The 20,025-nt window shown below is 47.7% G+C and overlaps 2 protein-coding genes across 2 annotated transcripts in view; one reads left to right on the forward strand and one right to left on the reverse strand.

Annotated features, from left to right (window-relative positions):
- Positions 1 to 4,693, reverse strand: part of PHOSPHO2 (phosphatase, orphan 2) — a 121,054-nt gene extending 116,361 nt beyond the window's left edge. The window contains exon 1 of the mRNA XM_078681605.1: positions 4,563 to 4,693. The gene's annotated coding sequence lies outside the window, so the exon portion shown is untranslated. The remainder of the gene's footprint in view (positions 1 to 4,562) is intronic.
- Positions 4,694 to 4,814: 121 nt separating this feature from the next.
- Positions 4,815 to 20,025, forward strand: part of CFAP210 (cilia and flagella associated protein 210) — a 212,544-nt gene continuing 197,333 nt past the window's right edge. Inside the window, exon 1 of the mRNA XM_078681606.1 lies at positions 4,815 to 4,946. Within this exon, the coding sequence (XP_078537732.1) occupies positions 4,880 to 4,946 (67 nt within the window). The 5' untranslated portion in view covers positions 4,815 to 4,879. The remainder of the gene's footprint in view (positions 4,947 to 20,025) is intronic.

Below are 20,025 nucleotides of genomic sequence, written 5' to 3' on the forward strand. Positions count from 1 at the left end.
TCAGTCCTGAATTCGGCAAGGGAGGGTAAAGCCCTGATGTGTGTGGGGAAGGTTGTTCCAGTCAGATACAGTCCCTGTTATAAAAAACCGACCACCTGAGCTAGTCCTATGAAATCCTGGCACCATCAATTTCTTGGCACCAGAGGAGAGCAACAAAGGTTCAGTAGACTGGCACCAGGAGCGGAGAAAAGTAGGGAACGTAGGCATCACTGGGAGATGGGGAGAGGAGGATACTTGATCTGGCTGAGAAGTCAGTAGCACATTCCACTAAAAAAAGATCATCAACTGGCATGGCAGGAATCTTTGCAGTCCAGGGAACAGATACGTGGGAGAGATGTTTATTCTACGGAACGCAGACAGAAGACTGCAGAGAGGTTTATTATGAGTGAGATTTCCAAAGGGTTTGCCAGCAGTGACTATTTCTGGCAAATGGGCATGTATTACATTTTACAGGATATGTTTTTGAGGTTATGATCCTATGGTGGGGAATATTTTACGATCATTTTGGCATGTTGGGTTAAGGAGAGGGGTTGCGGCAGGAAAGAAGGAGGTCTATTTCTTTGTCATTGTTACAAGATATTTTAGCTATGTTGCTTGTTATTTGCACATCTAATTGGGAAGTGACTTTAATTTCTCTTTGCAAAGTGTGGCTTTATGCTGGTGCATTTATGAATTACTAGGTGTAAAAGGTTTTCCTGTTTAACAAGTACAAAGGTGGTGGCATCTGCAGATGAGGTATGGGTTTGGTTGAAAAAGAGTAAAACAGATCATTTAGGTAGAGGTCAAGAGATGATGCTTTACAGGTCGGATATACAGAACTGTTGTCCAGTGAGTAGAGAGAGAGTTTGATTACATCATGATAAAAGGTGAATTTCAAGAGCAAGTTTTTACACACCCTTTTATCAACTTTTCAGATTCTTGGAGTGCTGAGGTTTGCTTTAGACGACTTGGGTTTAGCAGCAAATGAATATGGTACCCTTTTGTTCAAGATTGGTTCAGCAACTGAAGCAAACTAGGTGGGTTTGTCAGCTGGGATACTATTAGTTTTGGGTAGATGTTCTTCAGATTGCTATAAACGCTATATTCGGTTGCATAAATAAATGTGATGTTTCTATTTCCTTGTTAATATGTTTTGTTATGTTTCTTAGGATGTGTTTCTGGACCATTCAGGGATCACAGCTGTCTGGATTGTTGGACATTAGTTGGTTCAGTGCGCTGCAAAGCAGGCAGAAAAAGGACCTTTAGAAAACAGTTGGGCTGGATGGAGATAGTGTACTTTTCTCTTAGTGGGGAAAGAGTGGCATAAGATGTGGCGAGTTAATTGGAATGCTATCCAAGTTGAAGAATTTGCCCGGATTAGTGGTGCACCTTGGGCTGTATTAAGGAAGTGCCCCAGGGGCGCAATGGGTGTTTGCACTCGCTCTGTGCGCCCCTGGGAAACTTTGGTATTTCAGAAGGGGCCGCAGATGCTTGTGCATCCCCGTCTGTAGTACTGATAGCACTGGCGTACATAAAGCGTCATCGCTATCTTCATAGGGTGTTTTTTCATGGGGGCGAGGCCCCAGGCAAATGAGTGAATCTCTTTGCCTCTGCTGATCCGCTGAATTATAGAAGCAAGCACAGAGGCACAAAAGCTGTCAGGAGGCGCACTGTCTGTGCGCCCCCTGATTGCAGTCCTCTGGAGGGGTTAAAGAGCTCCCAAGGACCCCGAGACATCTCCTTGAAGGCGGGTGCAGTCACTCACTGCACCCACCTGTAAGGGGGTCCTCTAATCCATTTTAAAAGTGCTGGCGGGTTGCCAACTGAACTACGAAACATGGAGCTGCTTCAATACAGCCGCTCCATTTTTCACCTGAAAGTGCTGCCTCCAGGGCAGCAAATGTTTGCGGCTGCCCTGAGGGCAGCACACTCCATGTAATAGGGCGCACTTTTCTGGTTTGCGTCTGGTGCACCTGTTTTAAGGTGCGCTGGACGCAAACAGGGAAGGGGCGCCTTTTACATAATAGGGCCTATGGTTTAGTTTTCTAACGTTGGCTTGTTGAAAGCAGATTCATCAAGCATAAAAGAGGTTTGGGCTGGGACACGTAGCGTGGACAGAGTTAGTGCACAGACAGGTTTGGATGGGTGCATGGAAGCCTAATGCAACAGAGAAACAGCGCAGGAAAGTGAACAAGGAGATATGTGTGGTTTTTGCAGAGATGTTGGAATTTCTGTTCTACAGCAAAAGGAGGTTGTACACAAGGATCACTTTTTCGGCAAGATGGAGTTAATTTGTCAGTTTTGGGTAATAAATATTTCTTGTTGGAGTTGCATATATTTGATGCCCAATTGTTGGGTGAGCGTTTATGGCATTAACAGTTTTCTATTCTTTAAAATGTACATTTGGTAACAAGATGGGGGGGAAGTGTGGAGTAGGAAAACACTTTTTCTGTTTCCTGGTTGGTGGGCCCTGCAGGATCAATTGTTGGTATGGTGGGTGGATCCCAAGGTGGAGGAGCACAGACCAGTGAGGTCGGGACAATCGTCAGGGAAGCAAGGTGGATGGATTGGTGAAGGTGACGGTGGAGCATGTGATAACGTCAGTGCGGCATCAACAGTTGGTCAGGTTTGGGTGTGTGAAGGGGAGGAGATTATAAGGAGGGGGGCACTTGGAATTTTATTAGGGGGTGGCTTTAATGAGGAAATATATTGTCTAGTGAGATAGTAGTTTAGTAAGGCATTATTTGCAAAGGGTTTAACCATGTTTAATATTCCATACCTAAGCTATTAAAGTAACTTTTTACCTTTATATTGTGGAGGAATGTATTATTTGAGTGCCGTCTTGCCCCGGTGAAGTTGGGCATGCCCAGTCTCTCCCCAGGCATATCGGTCAAGTGGAGCGGCCTGGTGACATTATGCCACAACTGGCTTGGCGACAAGAAGGGAGGATTCAAAGTGACAGTTAGGCAGAAGCTTGGTGTGGCACAGTCTCTTTGGCCTTCATCACACCAAGGTGCAGGGAGCGTGAAGTGTTTTTTCCCCCATCCAAAAACTTTTCTATCTGTTCCTAAATTCCATGTATTTTGCACATAGCTGTTGAGGGCATAGAATTGTTTTTGACAGGATAGGTCTGTTTGAATTGTGCTTTAGGACTTTCTTCGTATTGCTGCTGGTAGGCAGGTCTGGAGTTTGTGTTTTAGGCAGGGTCAGCACAATGAATTGTTAGTATGGGGGTATCAAACGGTGGAGAAGCACAGGCCAGTGAGGTCAGGGTTATTGTCAAGGGAGCAAGGTGGGTGGATTAGGTGAAGGAGACTGTGGCGTGGGTTGATGATGTCAGTGGGGTATGAATAGTAGACCAGATGTGGGTGTGTGAAGGGGAGGAAGTTATAAGGAGGGAGGCGCTTGGAATTTTAGTAGGGGGTGAGTTTATTGAGGAAATATATTGTTGTGAAGTATTAGTTTGCAAAGCAATGTTTGCCTACGGTTTATGTATGTTTATTATTCCAGACCTGTGCTATTAAATCAACCTTTTACCCTTTAATTGGTTAAAGTGTATTATTACAGCGCCATCTTGCGCGATGAAAATGATTAATGCTATCGAAGTCGATCCCTCTTTCCTTAAAACACTGATAACAAATCAAACTTTTGCTGGGTTCTCTTTCAGAACGCACCCCTCTATCTTCTGCAACACTAGCTTAGTTGGGAGGGGTTTCATACATTTGAGTATTCAAAACCCTCCCCAGTGTTTAATTTGTGTAGACAATCGCAATAATACATATCACTTTCTGATACTTCTCATTTTTATGGTCAGGCTTAACAGTGCAGCTATCCCTAGACAATTCTGTGTGACTCACCAAGTGAGAGGATTTGGCCTCGCCCACATGTTGGGAGTAGGATTACATGTTTTAGATAGGGCACAAGTTGTATGCTTCCACATAAAAGTGCCTTCCACACAGCTCTGATCATTTTATTTCTCTATCCAGCTGCCAGAACTTGAACATTCAGGGGCACACTCATGACATTGTAAGCGTTTTAGCTAACTAGATAATTTATGGCGGTTTTCTCTGGCAGCAGCACAGATGGAAGGAGGGCAGTCTTTAACCTACACGGATTTTAGGTGCGGCTTGACAGTGCAAACGTCACCTTACCTTTTAACCGACACCAATATTTTTATACAGTTCTTTTTCGTACACAAAAATACAAATCCATTCCCATGCTATCTTCTAGTAATGTTTCAAATTACCCCACAGTATTCTTTTAAAGCCATAAATACATACCTTTGTCCTCCTCTATCTTTCTGCTATCATTCCAAATCCAAATAACTGACTAACCTATCCACCACTTAAAATGTACTTGCATGTTTCACTATACTAATTCAACACTAATCCTCTATGGGTCCCGGAGTAGCGTGCTACCCGCCGAAAAAGCGCTTCGACGCCTCGTCAGGGGTAGTAAGCGTTATATAAATGCAATTACAATACAATACAACATCTCTCATGTTTTACAAATACTCCCCCCCCCCCCCTTTCTCTTCTGAGAGCCCTTCGTTTTCACAGATCCAAAGCGGACTCAATCTTTACCTTTCCGATCCCTCAAGTAGTCCCCGCCGTCTGGAACATTCCTTCTCCAGGGTCAGGGTGCACCAAAAGTGGTGTATTTTCCTGAACCTATCACCCGGCTCAATGTAATTATTTTAGTTAGTTTTTCGCCGGCTGAAAAACTGCGCAAGCGTGACTTCCAAAGACTGCGTACTTATCACGTGACAAAACACGTCCGTTCAAGTCACTTCCTGGGGATGGACGGTTCTCGCAACACCAGGCATCGTGGTTGCTAGGCAACGTGCTCTGACAACAGAACGCGGAGAGGTGTCTCTTAGGCAGAGGAGCACCTGTCTGCGATGGGCACCATGTCGGCCACGGAGGTGCAGTACGGGCGGAGGAAAGGTCTTAGCCGGGCCTGCTCAGGTGAGAGCACAATAAGATTACGGCAGCGTCCGGCACACGGACAGCCCAAGGTATAGAGAGCCCGAAAGCCTCGTATACAAAACAGCAAGGTGCAATACCTCATTTAAATAATGTATTCATCCCGAATGCAACTATTCTTTTAAACAGTTTATATTAGTTTCACTAATTTTGTGGTGATTTAATAGTTTTTTTTAAGGAATGACAAAGCCAATAGGCATGGTTTAAAAAAAGTAAAAATGGGTTCTTCATTTATTGGCGATATGGTGACCAACTGGCATGGGGGCAAATTCAGGACGGTGAGTGTAAAAATTCAGGACAAAGGGTGAAAATTCAGGACAGAAGGTCAAAATTCAGGACAAAAATTTGCAACAAAAGGTACATATTACATACACATCAGAGGTGCTCGCGCAATAGTATGTAAGTAAATGGACCACCAACATAGGTACAAGTCAAAATAAGTTTATATTAGTTTGAGACAATCATGCACGTCACGTTTTTTCGGTATGCTCTCAGTTTTGAGCAACTCTGCAGGTCTTTTTGTGTTATTTCATATGATCATAATCTATTTATATGGTTACTACATTGGGTTGTTCAGTCTAATATTTTCGGCGTCACTATGGGGGTGCGGGGGGGGGGGGTGCGGCCCGCACCGGGTGTCACCATCCCACTGGGGTGACACCAAGGCGGTCAGCAGCAGTGTGTGTTGTCAACAGTGTGCAGACTTGCAGTGAGAGTAAACTACATTGCAACCGCAACGTACGTGCAAGTTCAGTTGCACTGTCTTGCAGCAATGCAACCTAACTTTTCTGCTCAGGAAGACTGGAGGAGATGCCTGTGCGCAGTGTGCACTGTCTCCTCCTCTGCTGCGTCAGCGCGCCTCTTAGGCCCGCCGCCCGCGTACAGGCGGATGATGTCATTCTTCTTCTCTGATTCGCGCATTGGGCCTGCAGCATGAGGATCAAAAATTTGCTAGCATTCGCGACAAGAATTTTCAATTCTATTAAGGACACGGAGGCGAGGATTATGCTTCTCAATCTTTACTGCATAAAACACAGCAGCCAATGAAAATGTATATTTTCAATAAACAATAACAATAAAACTTCATTACCCATGAACACCCATGAGTATAGGCACGCCCCCACAGTCCATAAGAACCCCTTGCGTGCTCCCATCATCCTCTTTCTTTGAGGCGAAACAAGTCCAACAAAACTTGAACAGTCACAATCCTCCAACGTGGAAGAACATCTTCAGGCGGAACATCCTGACATCCGGAGTCGATTAATCCGACTTCTTATCAGATCCTGAAATAAAGGAAACAACACCACCGTAATCCTTGCATAAAAGGGTGGGTAAGCTTAATACATACAGTACATTAAGCCGGGTGGGATAATCCTCGCCTCCGTGTCCTTAATAGAATTGAACATTCTTGTCGCGAATGCTAGCAAATGTTTGATTCTATTACAGGACCGGAGGCTTCAGATTATGCTAGTTTAACGCTGATTAAATACCACAGAAGTAATATCTCCCACCGGCTTGTAATAAAACGTCTTAAACGTTGAATCAGAGGACCAATCTGCACAATGCATAATATCTTGGATACTGGATCCTAAACCATATGACTTGGACGCCATCGCGCCTCTAACTGAATGAGCACCAAAAATATTTGTATCAACACCAGCTTCCTTCATAATGAACCGAAGCCATCTAGCAATAGTGGCAGCCGCCACTGGTTTGAAGGGCTTTTGAATAGAAATCAATAATTGTGAACAGCCCTGCGGCCGCAAGGCCTTCGTACATTCCTCGTAGGTCTTCAAACAATGGACCACACATAGTTTTTCATTGTCAGGAAAAGCATTATAAGATATATGTCGAGACATTGTTTTAGTACGACCTGTAATATGAAACGAAACCCCTTCCGGGGTAAACACTCTACCTGTTACGTCGAGCGCTCTGACATCTGAAGATCTTCTGCAAGAGGACAGACAAAGCAACATGGCTAATTTAGCCCACAATTGCTTCCTAGACAGGAGAGAATTAACCGGCCATCTGTCGAGCAAAGAAATCACCACTGAGACATCCCACAAACCCGTATACTTGGGTTTTGGAGGGTTGGCCACCCTGATGCCTTTCAACAACTTACAAACAACCGGATGCATGCCTACTGGTTTACCCTCCACCAGGGCATGCCCCGCCGAGAGGGCTGAGCGAAAGTTGTTGACTGAACGATACGCTAGGCCTCCTGCCGCCTTCTCGGATAGAAAGTTCAACACTTGGGGTAATCCTGCCCCCACGGGATCCAGACGTCGTCCCACGCACCAATCCACCCAGTTCTTCCAGGCAGCGGAGTATCGCTTCCTGGTGGAAGGTGCCCAAGCCTGCTTGATAAAGTCAGCAGTCTTGTCCGAAATTCCTGGCATTTGCCACTGTTCCCTGAAAGCCTCCATGCCATCAGGGATAACCTGCCCTCCAACAGCAACGGGTGCTGTTCCTGACGAGGGCCCTGCAACAACCACTTCAAATCCGGCAGTAGCCGGGGGCGGTCGCAACTCCACTGCAACAACTTGGGAAACCACGCTTGTGATGTCCACCACGGAGTCACCATGACAATTTCCGCCGCTTGCCGTATCACATGAGTCATTACTCTAGGAATCAACAGGAAGGGGGGAAATGCATACTGGGTCCCCTCCGACCAATCCTGGAGAAATGCGTCCGTCGCCGTCGCCATCGGATCCGGTCTCCAGCTGAAGAACCGGGGAAGTTGATACGTCAACCTGGATGCGAACAGGTCCGTCTGAAAAGGACCCCAAATCGCCTGTAACCAGAGAAAGACCTGGGGAAGCAGCTTCCAGTCGCTGTAATCCCTCAAGTGTCTGGAATGCCAGTCTGCCACTTGGTTGGCCTGACCCGGGATGTACTCCGCTATGACTGATATCTGGTTCTGTAGACAGTAATGCCAAAACTCTTTGGCTATCTGGACAAGAAGAGACGACCTCGTGCCGCCCAACTTGTTGATATACCTCACTGCGGACACATTGTCCAGGCGCAGGAGGATGCAACATGATGTCTGCTTCGGGGATAACGTGCGGACCGCGAACGATCCTGCCAGTAATTCCAAACAGTTTATGTGAAGTTCCAGATCCTGAGATGACCATCTGCCGCCTGTGGAAACCTCTCCACAGCGCGCGCCCCAGCCCCATCTGCTGGCGTCCGACTCGATTACCACATCGGGTCGCGACCCGAAGATCGCTCTGCCGTTCCAGGCATCCACGTGGCCTAGCCACCACTGGAGTTCGTGTCGAACCTCGTCCGTAAGTGGAACCGAGTCCGTATACGAGAGACCCTTCTGAAGGTGTCTGATCTTCAGACGTTGGAGGGCTCTGTAGTGCAAAGGACCTGGAAATATCGCCTGGATAGAGGACGCCAGGACTCCTACAATCCTGGCCAGGGTTCTGAGCGAGACCAATTGACTGTCCAGTAGTTTCCTGATCTCCTTCTTCAGGTCCCTCAACTTCGCTTGTGGAAGAAGCAGCTGCGCCGTGAGGGAGTTGACCGTGAACCCCAGAAAATCTATCACCTGAGCCGGGGTCACCACTGACTTTGCTAGATTTATCACAAACCCCAGGCTTTGCAACAAGGAAATAGTCATGGTCAAGTGTTGCTGCAACACTGACCGGTCCTGTGCCATGATCAGAATGTCGTCTAGGTAAATGATCATGCGCACACCCCTCTCTCTGAGGAAGGCCACCACTGGTTTCATTACCTTGGTGAAACACCAGGGAGCCGAGGAGAGACCGAAAGGAAGAGCTAAATACTCGTACCACTGGCCGTTCCACTGAAACTGCAGGAATCTGCGGTGTGGAGGAAAAATTGGAATAGAAAGATATGCATCTTTCAGATCTAATCGCACTAACCAATCTCCTTCTTGTAACAAATCTGCTAACATGTGGATACCCTCCATTTTGAAATGGTTGTACACCAGATGCTGGTTGAAATCTCTGAGGTTGAGTACAAGTCTGTTGCCACCTCCCTTCTTTTGGACCAGAAAGACATTGCTGGCGAAGCCGCGAGGACTTCTCTGGCAAAAAGCAATCGCGCCCTTCCTCAGCAAGTCTGCCACCTCTGCCTCTATAAAACTGTGATCTAGTTGGGAAAAATGGAGAGGTGGCGGGGGGAACGCTTGCGCAGGAGGAGAGTAGAAATCCAGCCTGAATCCCTGAACCGTCTGCAAGACCCAAACATCTTGAGTTAACACTTGCCATTGTTGCAGACAATGCTGCGTGCGACCCCCCAAAGGAAGGAGAGACACATCTGTGAGACTCACCGGAACTCTGATGGGCCTTGAAACTCGCCCTGTTGTTTCCTGACTGGAAACGTCCTTTGTTGAAGCCTCTCCTGGACGGATAGAAGGTTCCACCGCGGGTAGAGTCCCACTCACCGCGGCCGCGGCCAAAATCACCTCTCTGGGAGCCTCTCTGGAACCCTCGGCCTGACGAGCGACCCCCGCCTCGCCCGGCCCTGTTGAAAACACCCTGCGTGAGGGCGCGCTTGATACCACTCTGGGCCTTATCCAAAGCGGTGAAGGTGCCGACATACTTGGTGACGTCCTTCACGAACCTGTCTCCAAAGAGACACCCACCGGCCAGAGGGCCCGGTTCCGCCTCCGCCAGCTCTGTCAAATTGCTGTCCATGCGCATTAGTAAGGACTTGCGCCTCTCCGAAGATACAGCGCAGTTCGCGTTTCCAAGAAAGCAAATCGCGCGCTGAGTCCACTCAGCCAATATGTCCGGATCCACAGGAGTCGCCCCCTCTTTGGCCGCCAAGGCCATCTCCAGGATCTTGGCCAGGGGCCCAATAACATCAAGCATCTTGTCTTGACAGCCTCGCCAGGCCCTGTCAAGCCCTCTTTTAGGATCCTTCGAAAATTTCTTTGGGAATGTGAGCATACTGGCGTCTATTTCCGGTGTGTCAGCGACACTGTCCGGAATATCTGGACGCGGGCATTCCGACCGCAGCCGGTTGCGCACCTCTCGAGTGAAGCTCTTGCGGAGGTGGTCGTGAATATAATCAGAGACGTCCGCTGGCGGAACCCAGTCCGAAGACCGAGGGTGAACGATGTCCGAAGGATCGAAGTGGAAGGCCTTAGGGGCCTTGTCCTCCACTGACTTAGAAGCCGGTCTGGCCTTCTTAGGGGGCGGAGGTTGCTCCTCCGAAGTATCAGTATCGGTATTGGTATCAGTGTTAGTGGTGGTGGTATCCGTGTCCACCACAATGGGACGCTTACTTTTCGCCTTGCCGCCAGAACGTGGCTGACTAGGGGAGTCTTTAACCGGTAGAGAAGCCAAGGACTGCGCATGCGGCCACAATTGGCGCTCCTCAGAAACTGAAGTAGAGGTAGATGGAGCATCGCGCTTCTGCTTTTTGCGTTTATCATAGCCATGACGCTTAGCAAAACCTTCCAACTGCTTACGAATGGGGCGCAGGGCCACTGCGAGTGCTTGCTGCACAGTCTGAGGGACCTTCGTCTCCATGGCTCTGTCAACTGAAGCTTGGACCGAGGCATCCAAAGCTTCGACAATGTTATCTTCTAGAACAGCCTCCTGCTGCCCTTCATTAGTCTCCTCCCCATCTGCCTCTTCCTCCTCAGGGTACTTAACCCAATTTTCCATGGTGTTGAAATGGCACTGAAAGACAAGGGAGTAACCCTGGCAGCTCTTGGGGGTGGTGGGGGGGGGTCAGCCCACTGCACACAACAGGTAATTAATACACAAACTGTACCCAAACCCCCTCAGCAAAGCTGTAGTCTGTAAGGCCAGTGGCCTAGGTCCCGAAATATATAGAGCGTGTGCCCACTCTGGACTCTCAAATTATCACACCCAGAATAGGCGATCGAACAAGAGGCAAGCCGGTGTGTAGAACGTGCAAAACGCGCGTTCCAGGAAGCCAAGGAGACGTGCCGAGGCGCGCCGCCCAAAACGCTACCAAAATCCTACTAAAACAAGCCCAATTGGTCAGCGTTTTTGGGCGCGCGCGTCGGCCGTGAGCCACCCGGCCTGAACGCAGGGCGCACTAGGAAGCCTCTGCGCGCCTTCAGGCAGCCGGTACCGGGCCCCAGTGACGCTCGCGGATTGCCCCTCGCCGGTCAAAGACCGTAGAAATACGCGCTGAAAGCCGCGCCCTTCTCAGCGGAAGCCGCGCGCTGACAGGCGCTCGCCCCACCACGGGAGCAGCCCCTGTAACGAGACGGCCCAAGTAAATGAAGTGCAAGGTGAGCGCTCGAACAGAGCAACCACACAAAAGCAAACAAAATACACCAGAGAGCACCCCAGTCCTCAATCCATAAGCGGAACCACCCGCATTAGTCAATAAACATAAACATCTCCCAAGGCACCCCCAAAGCAACAAGCAGAGTGAGGGGACAGGGAAGGTGCACTTAACTCTGGCTTGTGAGCAGCAAAGAAAGAGGATGATGGGAGCACGCAAGGGGTTCTTATGGACTGTGGGGGCGTGCCTATACTCATGGGTGTTCATGGGTAATGAAGTTTTATTGTTATTGTTTATTGAAAATATACATTTTCATTGGCTGCTGTGTTTTATGCAGTAAAGATTGAGAAGCATAATCTGAAGCCTCCGGTCCTGTAATAGAATCAGAGGCGGCACGTCTTGCCCACCGTTTGGGTTGGGGTCCGCCATAATTACATTTTATTCCCCTGTCTACAGCGCGCAGAGCTGGGCGCTGGCCACCGTGACCTCCCTAGACCTCCCCCCCCCGGTCTAACAGCAGGGCAGATGAGTCAGTGAGTTTCTCCGGACCGGCACGGGGATACGCACCAATAATAAATAACCCAGGCTGCTCTTCTTTTTACTTTGTGAGTGATGCAGATGATAGTTTTTGCGGGGTTCGTCATGAGTGCCAAAGGGATGCCCTGCTGATTTGCCTTTGAGTTCTCCACGCTGTTAGCTTTCTGACTGGAGCGAGTTGCAGTTTCTAAGAGTGGTTCACAGTCTTCACACAGTTTTACTTGAAATGTGGGTCATGCCATGGATGTAATTCAAAGATGATTTCTTTGGTCTGAAATGGATTTTGACTTGTGAGGTCGGTGAGCAGCGAGATCGATGTCAGCTTTCTACATAGTTCCTTTGGTGATTCTGGACTGTCCCTGGAGCTGCTATTTTACTTTCTTTTTGTTTTTGCCCACTGCCTTTAGTGGGTTGTAGTTCTTGCTGGAAATCAATGTCATATTTTTCTGACATTTAATTCCAAGGTGCAGCATCGGGAATAAAAGTTAAAAAATATGAAAAATAAATAACTAAATAAAGTAAGACAGACTAGTGGTAGCAGACTGGCAAGATTGATTTTATTCTCACCCAAATAGATTTAGCGCCACTTTTACAGAGTTTGCCAGTGAAGCGCTATTTCTGTTGTCTTGGCATTGTTTTCACTGGGCTTGGAACTAGTGCACCAATCTTGGAGGTACTGCAATGTGAGGATTCAAAAACAAAATGTGTACTGCTGCTCTGCATCTAGAGATGTTGCTTTTTTTACCATAAATACTGCTTACGTTTTGTAAGGATATAAGCAATGGCCATTGAAATGGGTCCATTCAGGGCCCCGAGTCATGTCCTTAACTTTTCAGGCAAAAGCACTCATTTCTGAACACTGAGTGTAAAAGCGTTAAGGTAACCATGTTGTTCCTGCTTACATTTCACATGGTTTGCAAAATTGTGCATTCCCTTTGATTGTTTGCTTTTTCCAGGATGCTGTCTCTTTTGTTTTGTAGGCCACATATTGCTCTTCTTACCTAGTGCGTAATTGAGCCGCATCCAGGTGTTTGTAGCGCAGTGGCAACAACTGGATTGTAGTTGAAGGCAGTCTGCGTTTTTCTCAGTGGGGCACTGCAGTATGGTGTTCAGTGGGGGAGAGGATGTGGCACTATGGGCAGAGGAGCTGCTGAATTTGGAACTGGGGAACCAAGTTCAGCCAGCCTTAATAACCAGTGCCTCCTCCCTGCCCTCCAGCAATTTTCGGTAACAACAAAAATGTCATGATGACTATGGTGATTAATGTTCTTCCTAGAGAGAGATCGGAATTTTGTCTAATGGAAGATTTGACTCATGGAAAGGTAGCTCAGAGGGTTAATGTGCCTGCTGCAAAGAACATGTACCATGCAGATCACAAAGTGCACATAATCATGTAAATAGGTCAGTGGGTGGTGGGCTACTACTTTTGTCAGGGCGATCCGTTTGTTACTTGCAGTTTATAAGTTAAAATCCTAACATAGAACATTGAGCTATGTCATCTACTCTGCAGCAACACAAGTCACATTTTTTCTTAACTTTTGATACGTTTGAGCTACAAACAATGTATTAGTTGAAATGGTCACATCATGCTGCAGATCTTGCATTATGAGGCAAATATGGCTGAGCCATTATTATTTAGAAAACTTTTGCAAACTAGGATATTTAGCAATTCATGTTTGAACTGCTGTTGTGGAAAAGGGAGACGTGCTGAATGATGACAGAAACTCCATGGCTCGGAGAAAATTGGCTTGTGCTTCCACATTTTATCGTATTTGGGGACATTCTGCTATTAAAAGCATATCCCACGGCCACTTTCTGAATACATTTTACTGTCAATAACTCATTATAACCTTAAATCAATCTAATATGTGTTGAAAAATGCTTTGTTTTGGACCTTTCTGTCTCCCAAATTTTCTTGGGAGGGGAGAAGTTCAACCCCCAAACTCCCCCTAGTAGTGGTTGCTCACTGCGCTTGCTCGCTACACACCATGTGGGGGCTGGTCTCACTTTTACTTTGTTCTCTCTCTGATTCACTACTTGTGTCTATTTTTGATGCTCTCTGAAAGAGTGTCTATGGGTACATATGACTGGGTCGGTAACCTGATGTTCTTTAAGGTCATCATCTACTATTTGCTGTGCTTTGAAAGTTGATACAATTTTAATATGTAATGAAAAATGTGCTGTAAAATTCACTATCATGGGACCTGGCACTGGCAGCCATCTGTAATTTGAAATGTGAAGGGGTGAATCTGTGGCGCTACCATTTTTCAGACCATTTACTTCTGTCACTCCCTTCGCAGTACAGTAAGGGGGGCAGGGCCTATATTTGGCTGTCCTTTATTGGGCATTTATGTGCTATTGAAATGAGACCTTTATTTGCAATAGCTTGTAGGTGCAGCTCCCCCGATTTCCAAGCCTGGGTGGGAGGGTCAACTACGGTGTCATTGTCACACGACTCCACCATGGTGGAGAGCTGCCTGGCAGAAACGCATCCACCAGTTAAATCTGGTTAAACCGCCAGGTTCGCCATGAAATGAGGGCGAAGCCGTCTCCTCGGAGCTAGCAGGGCTGCTCCCTCCTCAGGAGCAATGATTATAGACTTCGCTATCCCCTCAAATAGGGGTGTGACAAATTATATTCACAAAAGTTACTAAGGATTCTGTAGGGTCCCGTTATTTGCCAATTGTGTCCACTGGCAGACTCGGAGCGAAGGAGGTCCATTTGGTAAGTTGTTAGGGGGTGACACCATGAGTTACCCGCACCGGGTGACACCAACCCTAGTGACGTCATGGGCAAGCATGTGTGGTGAGAGAAGTGGTCGGGAAGATTTGTTCGGATGGACTTTATTACTAGCATCTCATATCTGAGTGCCACTGTGAGATATAAAGCAGCACAAATAGGATGTAGCTAAATGGGTCTTGCACTGGTGGACTAGAGTGCAATCCTCTGAGTGACCAGCTTTGTGTCAGATGCTACTGGATTCAAGCTAGCCTGGCTGATGAGGGGTGTTACTCCGAAACCGGTACCAGGATGCTTGTTTCCAGTCCATTGAGGACCTGGCTTGGCAGTTCAGGCTGGACTGTTCCCATTAGGCACAGGGTCAAGACTGATTTGCATATGGCTGGATCTGAACTGGGGTGGCAAAGTGAGCTAAAGAATGAGGATGGATTCAACCCAGATCTGTGACTGGTGGAGAGTGTGAAAAGTTTCAGTGCTCCGTCCATCATCTCCTTGTGTTTGCTTTGTTTGCCCTAAGTTGGCAGGATATGCCCAGACGTGGGTCCCATGCTTACTTTGCCACTGGATTCATGCTAGCCTGGGTGAGGAAGGGTGTTACCCCAAAACCGGTCCCAGGATGCTTGTTTCCGGTCCAGTGAGGACCTGGCTTGGCGGTTCGGGCTGGACTGTTCCCATGAGGCACAGCGTCAAGACTGATTTTCATATGGCTGGGTCTGAACTGGGGTGGCAAAGTGAGCTCAAAATGATGATGGATTCAACCTACTGTGACTGGGGGTGAGTGTCTGAAAAATGTCAGTACTCCGTCCATCCTCTCCATGTGTTTGCTTTGTTTGCCCCAAGTTGAAAGGGTATGCCCAGATGTGGATCCCTTGCTCACTCTGCCACTGGATTCAAGCTAGCTTGGCTGATGAGGGGTGTTCAATGCTAACCTTGAGACATTGAAATCTCCACAGTATAAAAAATTCCAGCTCAAAAAGATTCCAGCAAGCTATACACTATTAAATTTGAGCGTAAGCAAGAAAAGTGGACGAAGGCAGGGTAAAGGTAGGAGAGCAGTATAGTTATACCAAGAAGATGAGGCTCACAGGTGTTGTAGTATAACCTAAAGTGTCATGCCTCCTCACGTGTAGCTTGTTTTATGTGCCAGCAGATGTACTGAGGTGATCTGTACTTTTTAAGATATACATGATCGAAATAAAGTTTCGATGATGATGATGATGATATCATGCAAATCCCTAAGGTTTACGTCTCCACTGACTGTAGCTTGCAGGACATAAATGACCTCAAATGGTGCATGATATGTTTCTGCTGACTGCTGTAGTAAAATGATGAAGAAGAGCTATAGGACAGACATATCTACAGTACCTAGGACAGGGCTTTAAGTGGGGGGTTCTGTCACAGGGGCTTGGCCGATGTAACTAAGGGCGTGGCTTTCAAACACGTAAGCTAAGAAATCTGTGCTTAGCATATTTTGCCGACCGACTGGTAAATTTGCTGCTTCTGTCAGTGCATCCAGATAAATAACACAATAAGTAACAATCCACCTACAACAAGGCAGGACTTTTGGCTTTGTCAATGGTTGTTAGTTGCATAAGACAAATAAGCAACAACATTGGCTTTATTATAAATAATATTGAAAATGCTTCAGTTCTAAAATTATGAGACTGTGAAAGAACTGTAACCAGTCTCTTTGCAGTTACATCAAAGGCAGTGAAGGGTGGAACTGCAGCAGAGTTAAGATTTTGTTTCCACCCTGAGTATTAGGGCAAACATAGGGAGCCAAATTGGGACCCATCTCAGCACCTGCTTTTTAGAACTGCACCCGGTGCTGACCACAGGCAGGACCCGGCCCACTCAAAGCCCTGACCTAATTAAGCATCCTGATTCATGAGGCACCGGCACACACAATAGCACATCCCATCTGTGATTTATTTTGATGTTAGTTGCAAGGTGACATTGATATATGTATATTTACTGTAGCTAATATACTACCACTGTCCAGAGCCTGCATTTCCACAGTGAAAAGCGCAATAAGAAAACAATCCTGTTTAATGCAAGAAGAATACCACAGGTCAATCCACCAGGGACTGAATGTAAAAAAAGGTTTTTTTTGTTTCAAAGTCTTTGAATCACGCTTCGATAGGGAAACATCTTTTTACAATGCAAAGAACCTGTTTTAAGAGAGGGGATAGAGTTTCTGAATTGTGAAAGGGGTTTGCGACACCTTCCGAATTGTAAACATGAGACGTCATGAAAGAGCTATTTGCATCCTCTTTGTGAGTCACAATATAATGTAATATAACAATCCTTTGTTTAAAAAGGGAATCCTTTGCTTTTACTGCCGACCGTTTGTGAGGGTCGAGGACTCTGTTGGACCCCTTATTTTCTGCCCACTGCTTGCGGAACCCGCTCCGCGGGTCCCGCTGCGCACCGGAGCCACAGGGGAGCCTGTTTGTGCAGCGTGGGTAGGTCCAGGGCTGCGAGCGTGCGGGGCAGGACTTCGTTGACCAGAAGCCTCTGCTGACCGCGCCTCCCGTCACCTGGCTGCTCTCCCTGGCCACCACGCCCCGCTTGCACTCTTCAAAAGATCGTGAGGACTGCACGTCGTTGGAATCCTTTGTTTTTACTGCCGACCGTTTGTGAGGGTCGAGGACTCTGTTGGACCCCTTATTTTCTGCCACTGCTTGCGGAACCCGCTCCGCGGGTCCCGCTGCGCACCGGAGCCACAGGGGAGCCTGTTTGTGCAGCGTGGGTAGGTCCAGGGCTGCGAGCGTGCGGGGCAGGACTTCGTTGACCAGAAGCCTCTGCTGACCGCGCCTCCCGTCACCTGGCTGCTCTCCCTGGCCACCACGCCCCGCCTGCACTCTTCAAAAGATCGTGAGGACTGCACGTCGTTGGAATCCTTTGTTTTTACTGCCGACCGTTTGTGAGGGTCGAGGACTCTGTTGGACCCCTTATTTTCTGCCACTGCTTGCGGAACCCGCTCCGCGGGTCCCGCTGCGCACCAGAGCCACAGGGGAGCCTGTTTGTGCAGCGTGGGTAGGTCCAGGGCTGCGAGCGTGCGGGGCAGGACTTCGTTGACCAGAAGCCTCTGCTGACCGCGCCTCCCGTCACCTGGCTGCTCTCCCTGGCCACCACGCCCCGCCTGCACTCTTCAAAAGATCGTGAGGACTGCACGTCGTTGGAATCCTTTGTTTTTACTGCCGACCGTTTGTGAGGGTCGAGGACTCTGTTGGACCCCTTATTTTCTGCCACTGCTTGCGGAACCCGCTCCGCGGGTCCCGCTGCGCACCGGAGCCACAGGGGAGCCTGTTTGTGCAGCGTGGGTAGGTCCAGGGCTGCGAGCGTGCGGGGCAGGACTTCGTTGACCAGAAGCCTCTGCTGACCGCGCCTCCCGTCACCTGGATGCTCTCCCTGGCCACCACGCCCCACCTGCAATCCTACGGACAACCCATTTAAGGGAGGGCCATTACCCGCTAAGCGGGAGCGTCCCGGGAGAAGCCCGGGACAAGGGCGGGACCGTCTGTGGCCGTCAGGGGCCGAAGGAGGCCGGGCTGGGCCAGGTTATTTTCATCTTGTTCTGGCGCTCTGTGTCTCTGATCACTTTATTGTATTTTTTTCTTTTTCTTTTTTTGTTCCACCAGTAGAATATTAAGCTTGTACTATTGGGTTGTGAAAGTCTAACCGGTCAGATTTAGTCATGAGTCATTCTGCCCCCCCAGGTGTAGGCACCTCTGTTCTTGGTCCATTAGATACATTTTTTTAAAAATCTACCAAAGAGGTAGATATGGACCTACTCCTAGCAGAGAGAAGAGCAGAGCGTCGACGATCAATTGAGCAGTTGAAGAAAATCTCATTGCCATCACAGACAGTTTTAAATTCTACCCATGATTTGGCTGCTCAAGGGTTGAGCTCTATTGAGGCCGATGCTACTGACACTAACCAAACCCCTAGAATATTTAGGTTCCCAATTATTTCCCCGCCCTGTGTCAGTGCTACCAGCGGTGATCACTTAGTCTGCCCGCCGGTTGGTCACTCTAGTTTTGTGGAAACAAAAATCCCCTCTATCAATATTATTGATTCGGATCCTTGTCCCATGTTGCCCAACCTTTCATTGGTTTGTATAGATCCAGGCGAGTGTATACCGCCAAAGAGTATATGTAATAGTAGATCTAAGCCTGATGAGGCCAAAAGGGTTGTGCATTCCCCACCGAGGAAAAGAAGGAGGAAGGGTGGGGTAAAAAGGAAAGGTCACAGTGGCCAGCCACCTTCACCAACTCTATCCAAACCAAACATTGAGTCGGTGTTTCCACCCAATGTAGCGCCACTGTTTTCAGATATACAGGTTTTGTTAACCCCTGAGTTAGCTAGCGAAGGGGTTAATGAGGTGTCCTTTGCTAACATAGAGAAGCTTATTAAATCATATATGCTACCTGTGCTGGAGCGTGTTAGGATAATGGGTGAAAAATTGGACCGCCTGTTGGCGATCATTGAGCCTACACACTCCTCTAGCTTGGACAAAGCCAAGGGTCCACCTAACAAACCTTCGGGATCATCCCAGGGTGTTGGCAATATAACCAGTTCTATTAGCAAACAAACTAAAAGTGTAGCCAACACTGACACTGTCACTACAACAATTAAAGCTTTGGCCCTGGCTGCTAAACCCCTTACAGCGGCCAGTATTGCCAAAGCAAATCCTAGGGTGGTAGCCAATAAACCGCCTGCAAAGGGAGTAGTGCCACAGACAAGGAAGGGGATGGGTAAAATCGCTAACACCACTGGCAAAATCAACAGACCCCTTCCCCACAAGAAAAATGTAGATTTGCCCCCAGATTCTACGAATTATGTTATTGTTATGACGGGTGTGCCACCAGTTGCGGAAGGGGATAGGGAAAATAACGAAAGTTTAAAAAACAAAGTCATCTTTTGGCTGAAAACAAATAGACCCCTTCCCTCTCATCTTAATGGGGATATTGTTACAGTCAGAAGATGTCGGTGGGTAGGGGTTCGTCCCAAGGATATAGAGGGGGATATAGTAATTATTAACTTTAGGGACCATAAAGTAGTATCCCATCTTTCTGATTGGTATGTGGTAAGTAATGAGGGAGGGATCTCTACGAGGAATCTCACCTATTTTTACCCCGAGACCCTGATCAATCCATCAGATCAACCTCCTGCTAATAACAATAAAAACTCCAAAAGCCTCCTTAAATGGACTAATTTTACTCCTAATTTTTATGGATTCCAATTTAATCCTGAGGCGCAGTATTGTTCCTACATTCAATCTAACTACAATTGTCCTGTACAGTCGCCGGGTTGGGCTAAGATTAATTCCAAGCCCAGAGGTCCTCCAGTCATACGGGATCTACCACTCCCCAATAAGTCCCTGTATCCACCGGTTCCTACAACACCTGCCCTTACACAGATACAACAGCCCCCAAGTCTCTTCCCAGCACACCTTTATCCCAATAGGTTTACCCAGCCTAATGAGTTTTGGAATATTCCTCTGAGAAATCTTTATGATCCTCTATCATGGTTGTCG

This window comes from Lissotriton helveticus, chromosome 3_1 (genome assembly GCF_964261635.1).
Source record: "Lissotriton helveticus chromosome 3_1, aLisHel1.1, whole genome shotgun sequence".
Lineage (NCBI taxonomy): Eukaryota > Metazoa > Chordata > Amphibia > Caudata > Salamandridae > Lissotriton > Lissotriton helveticus.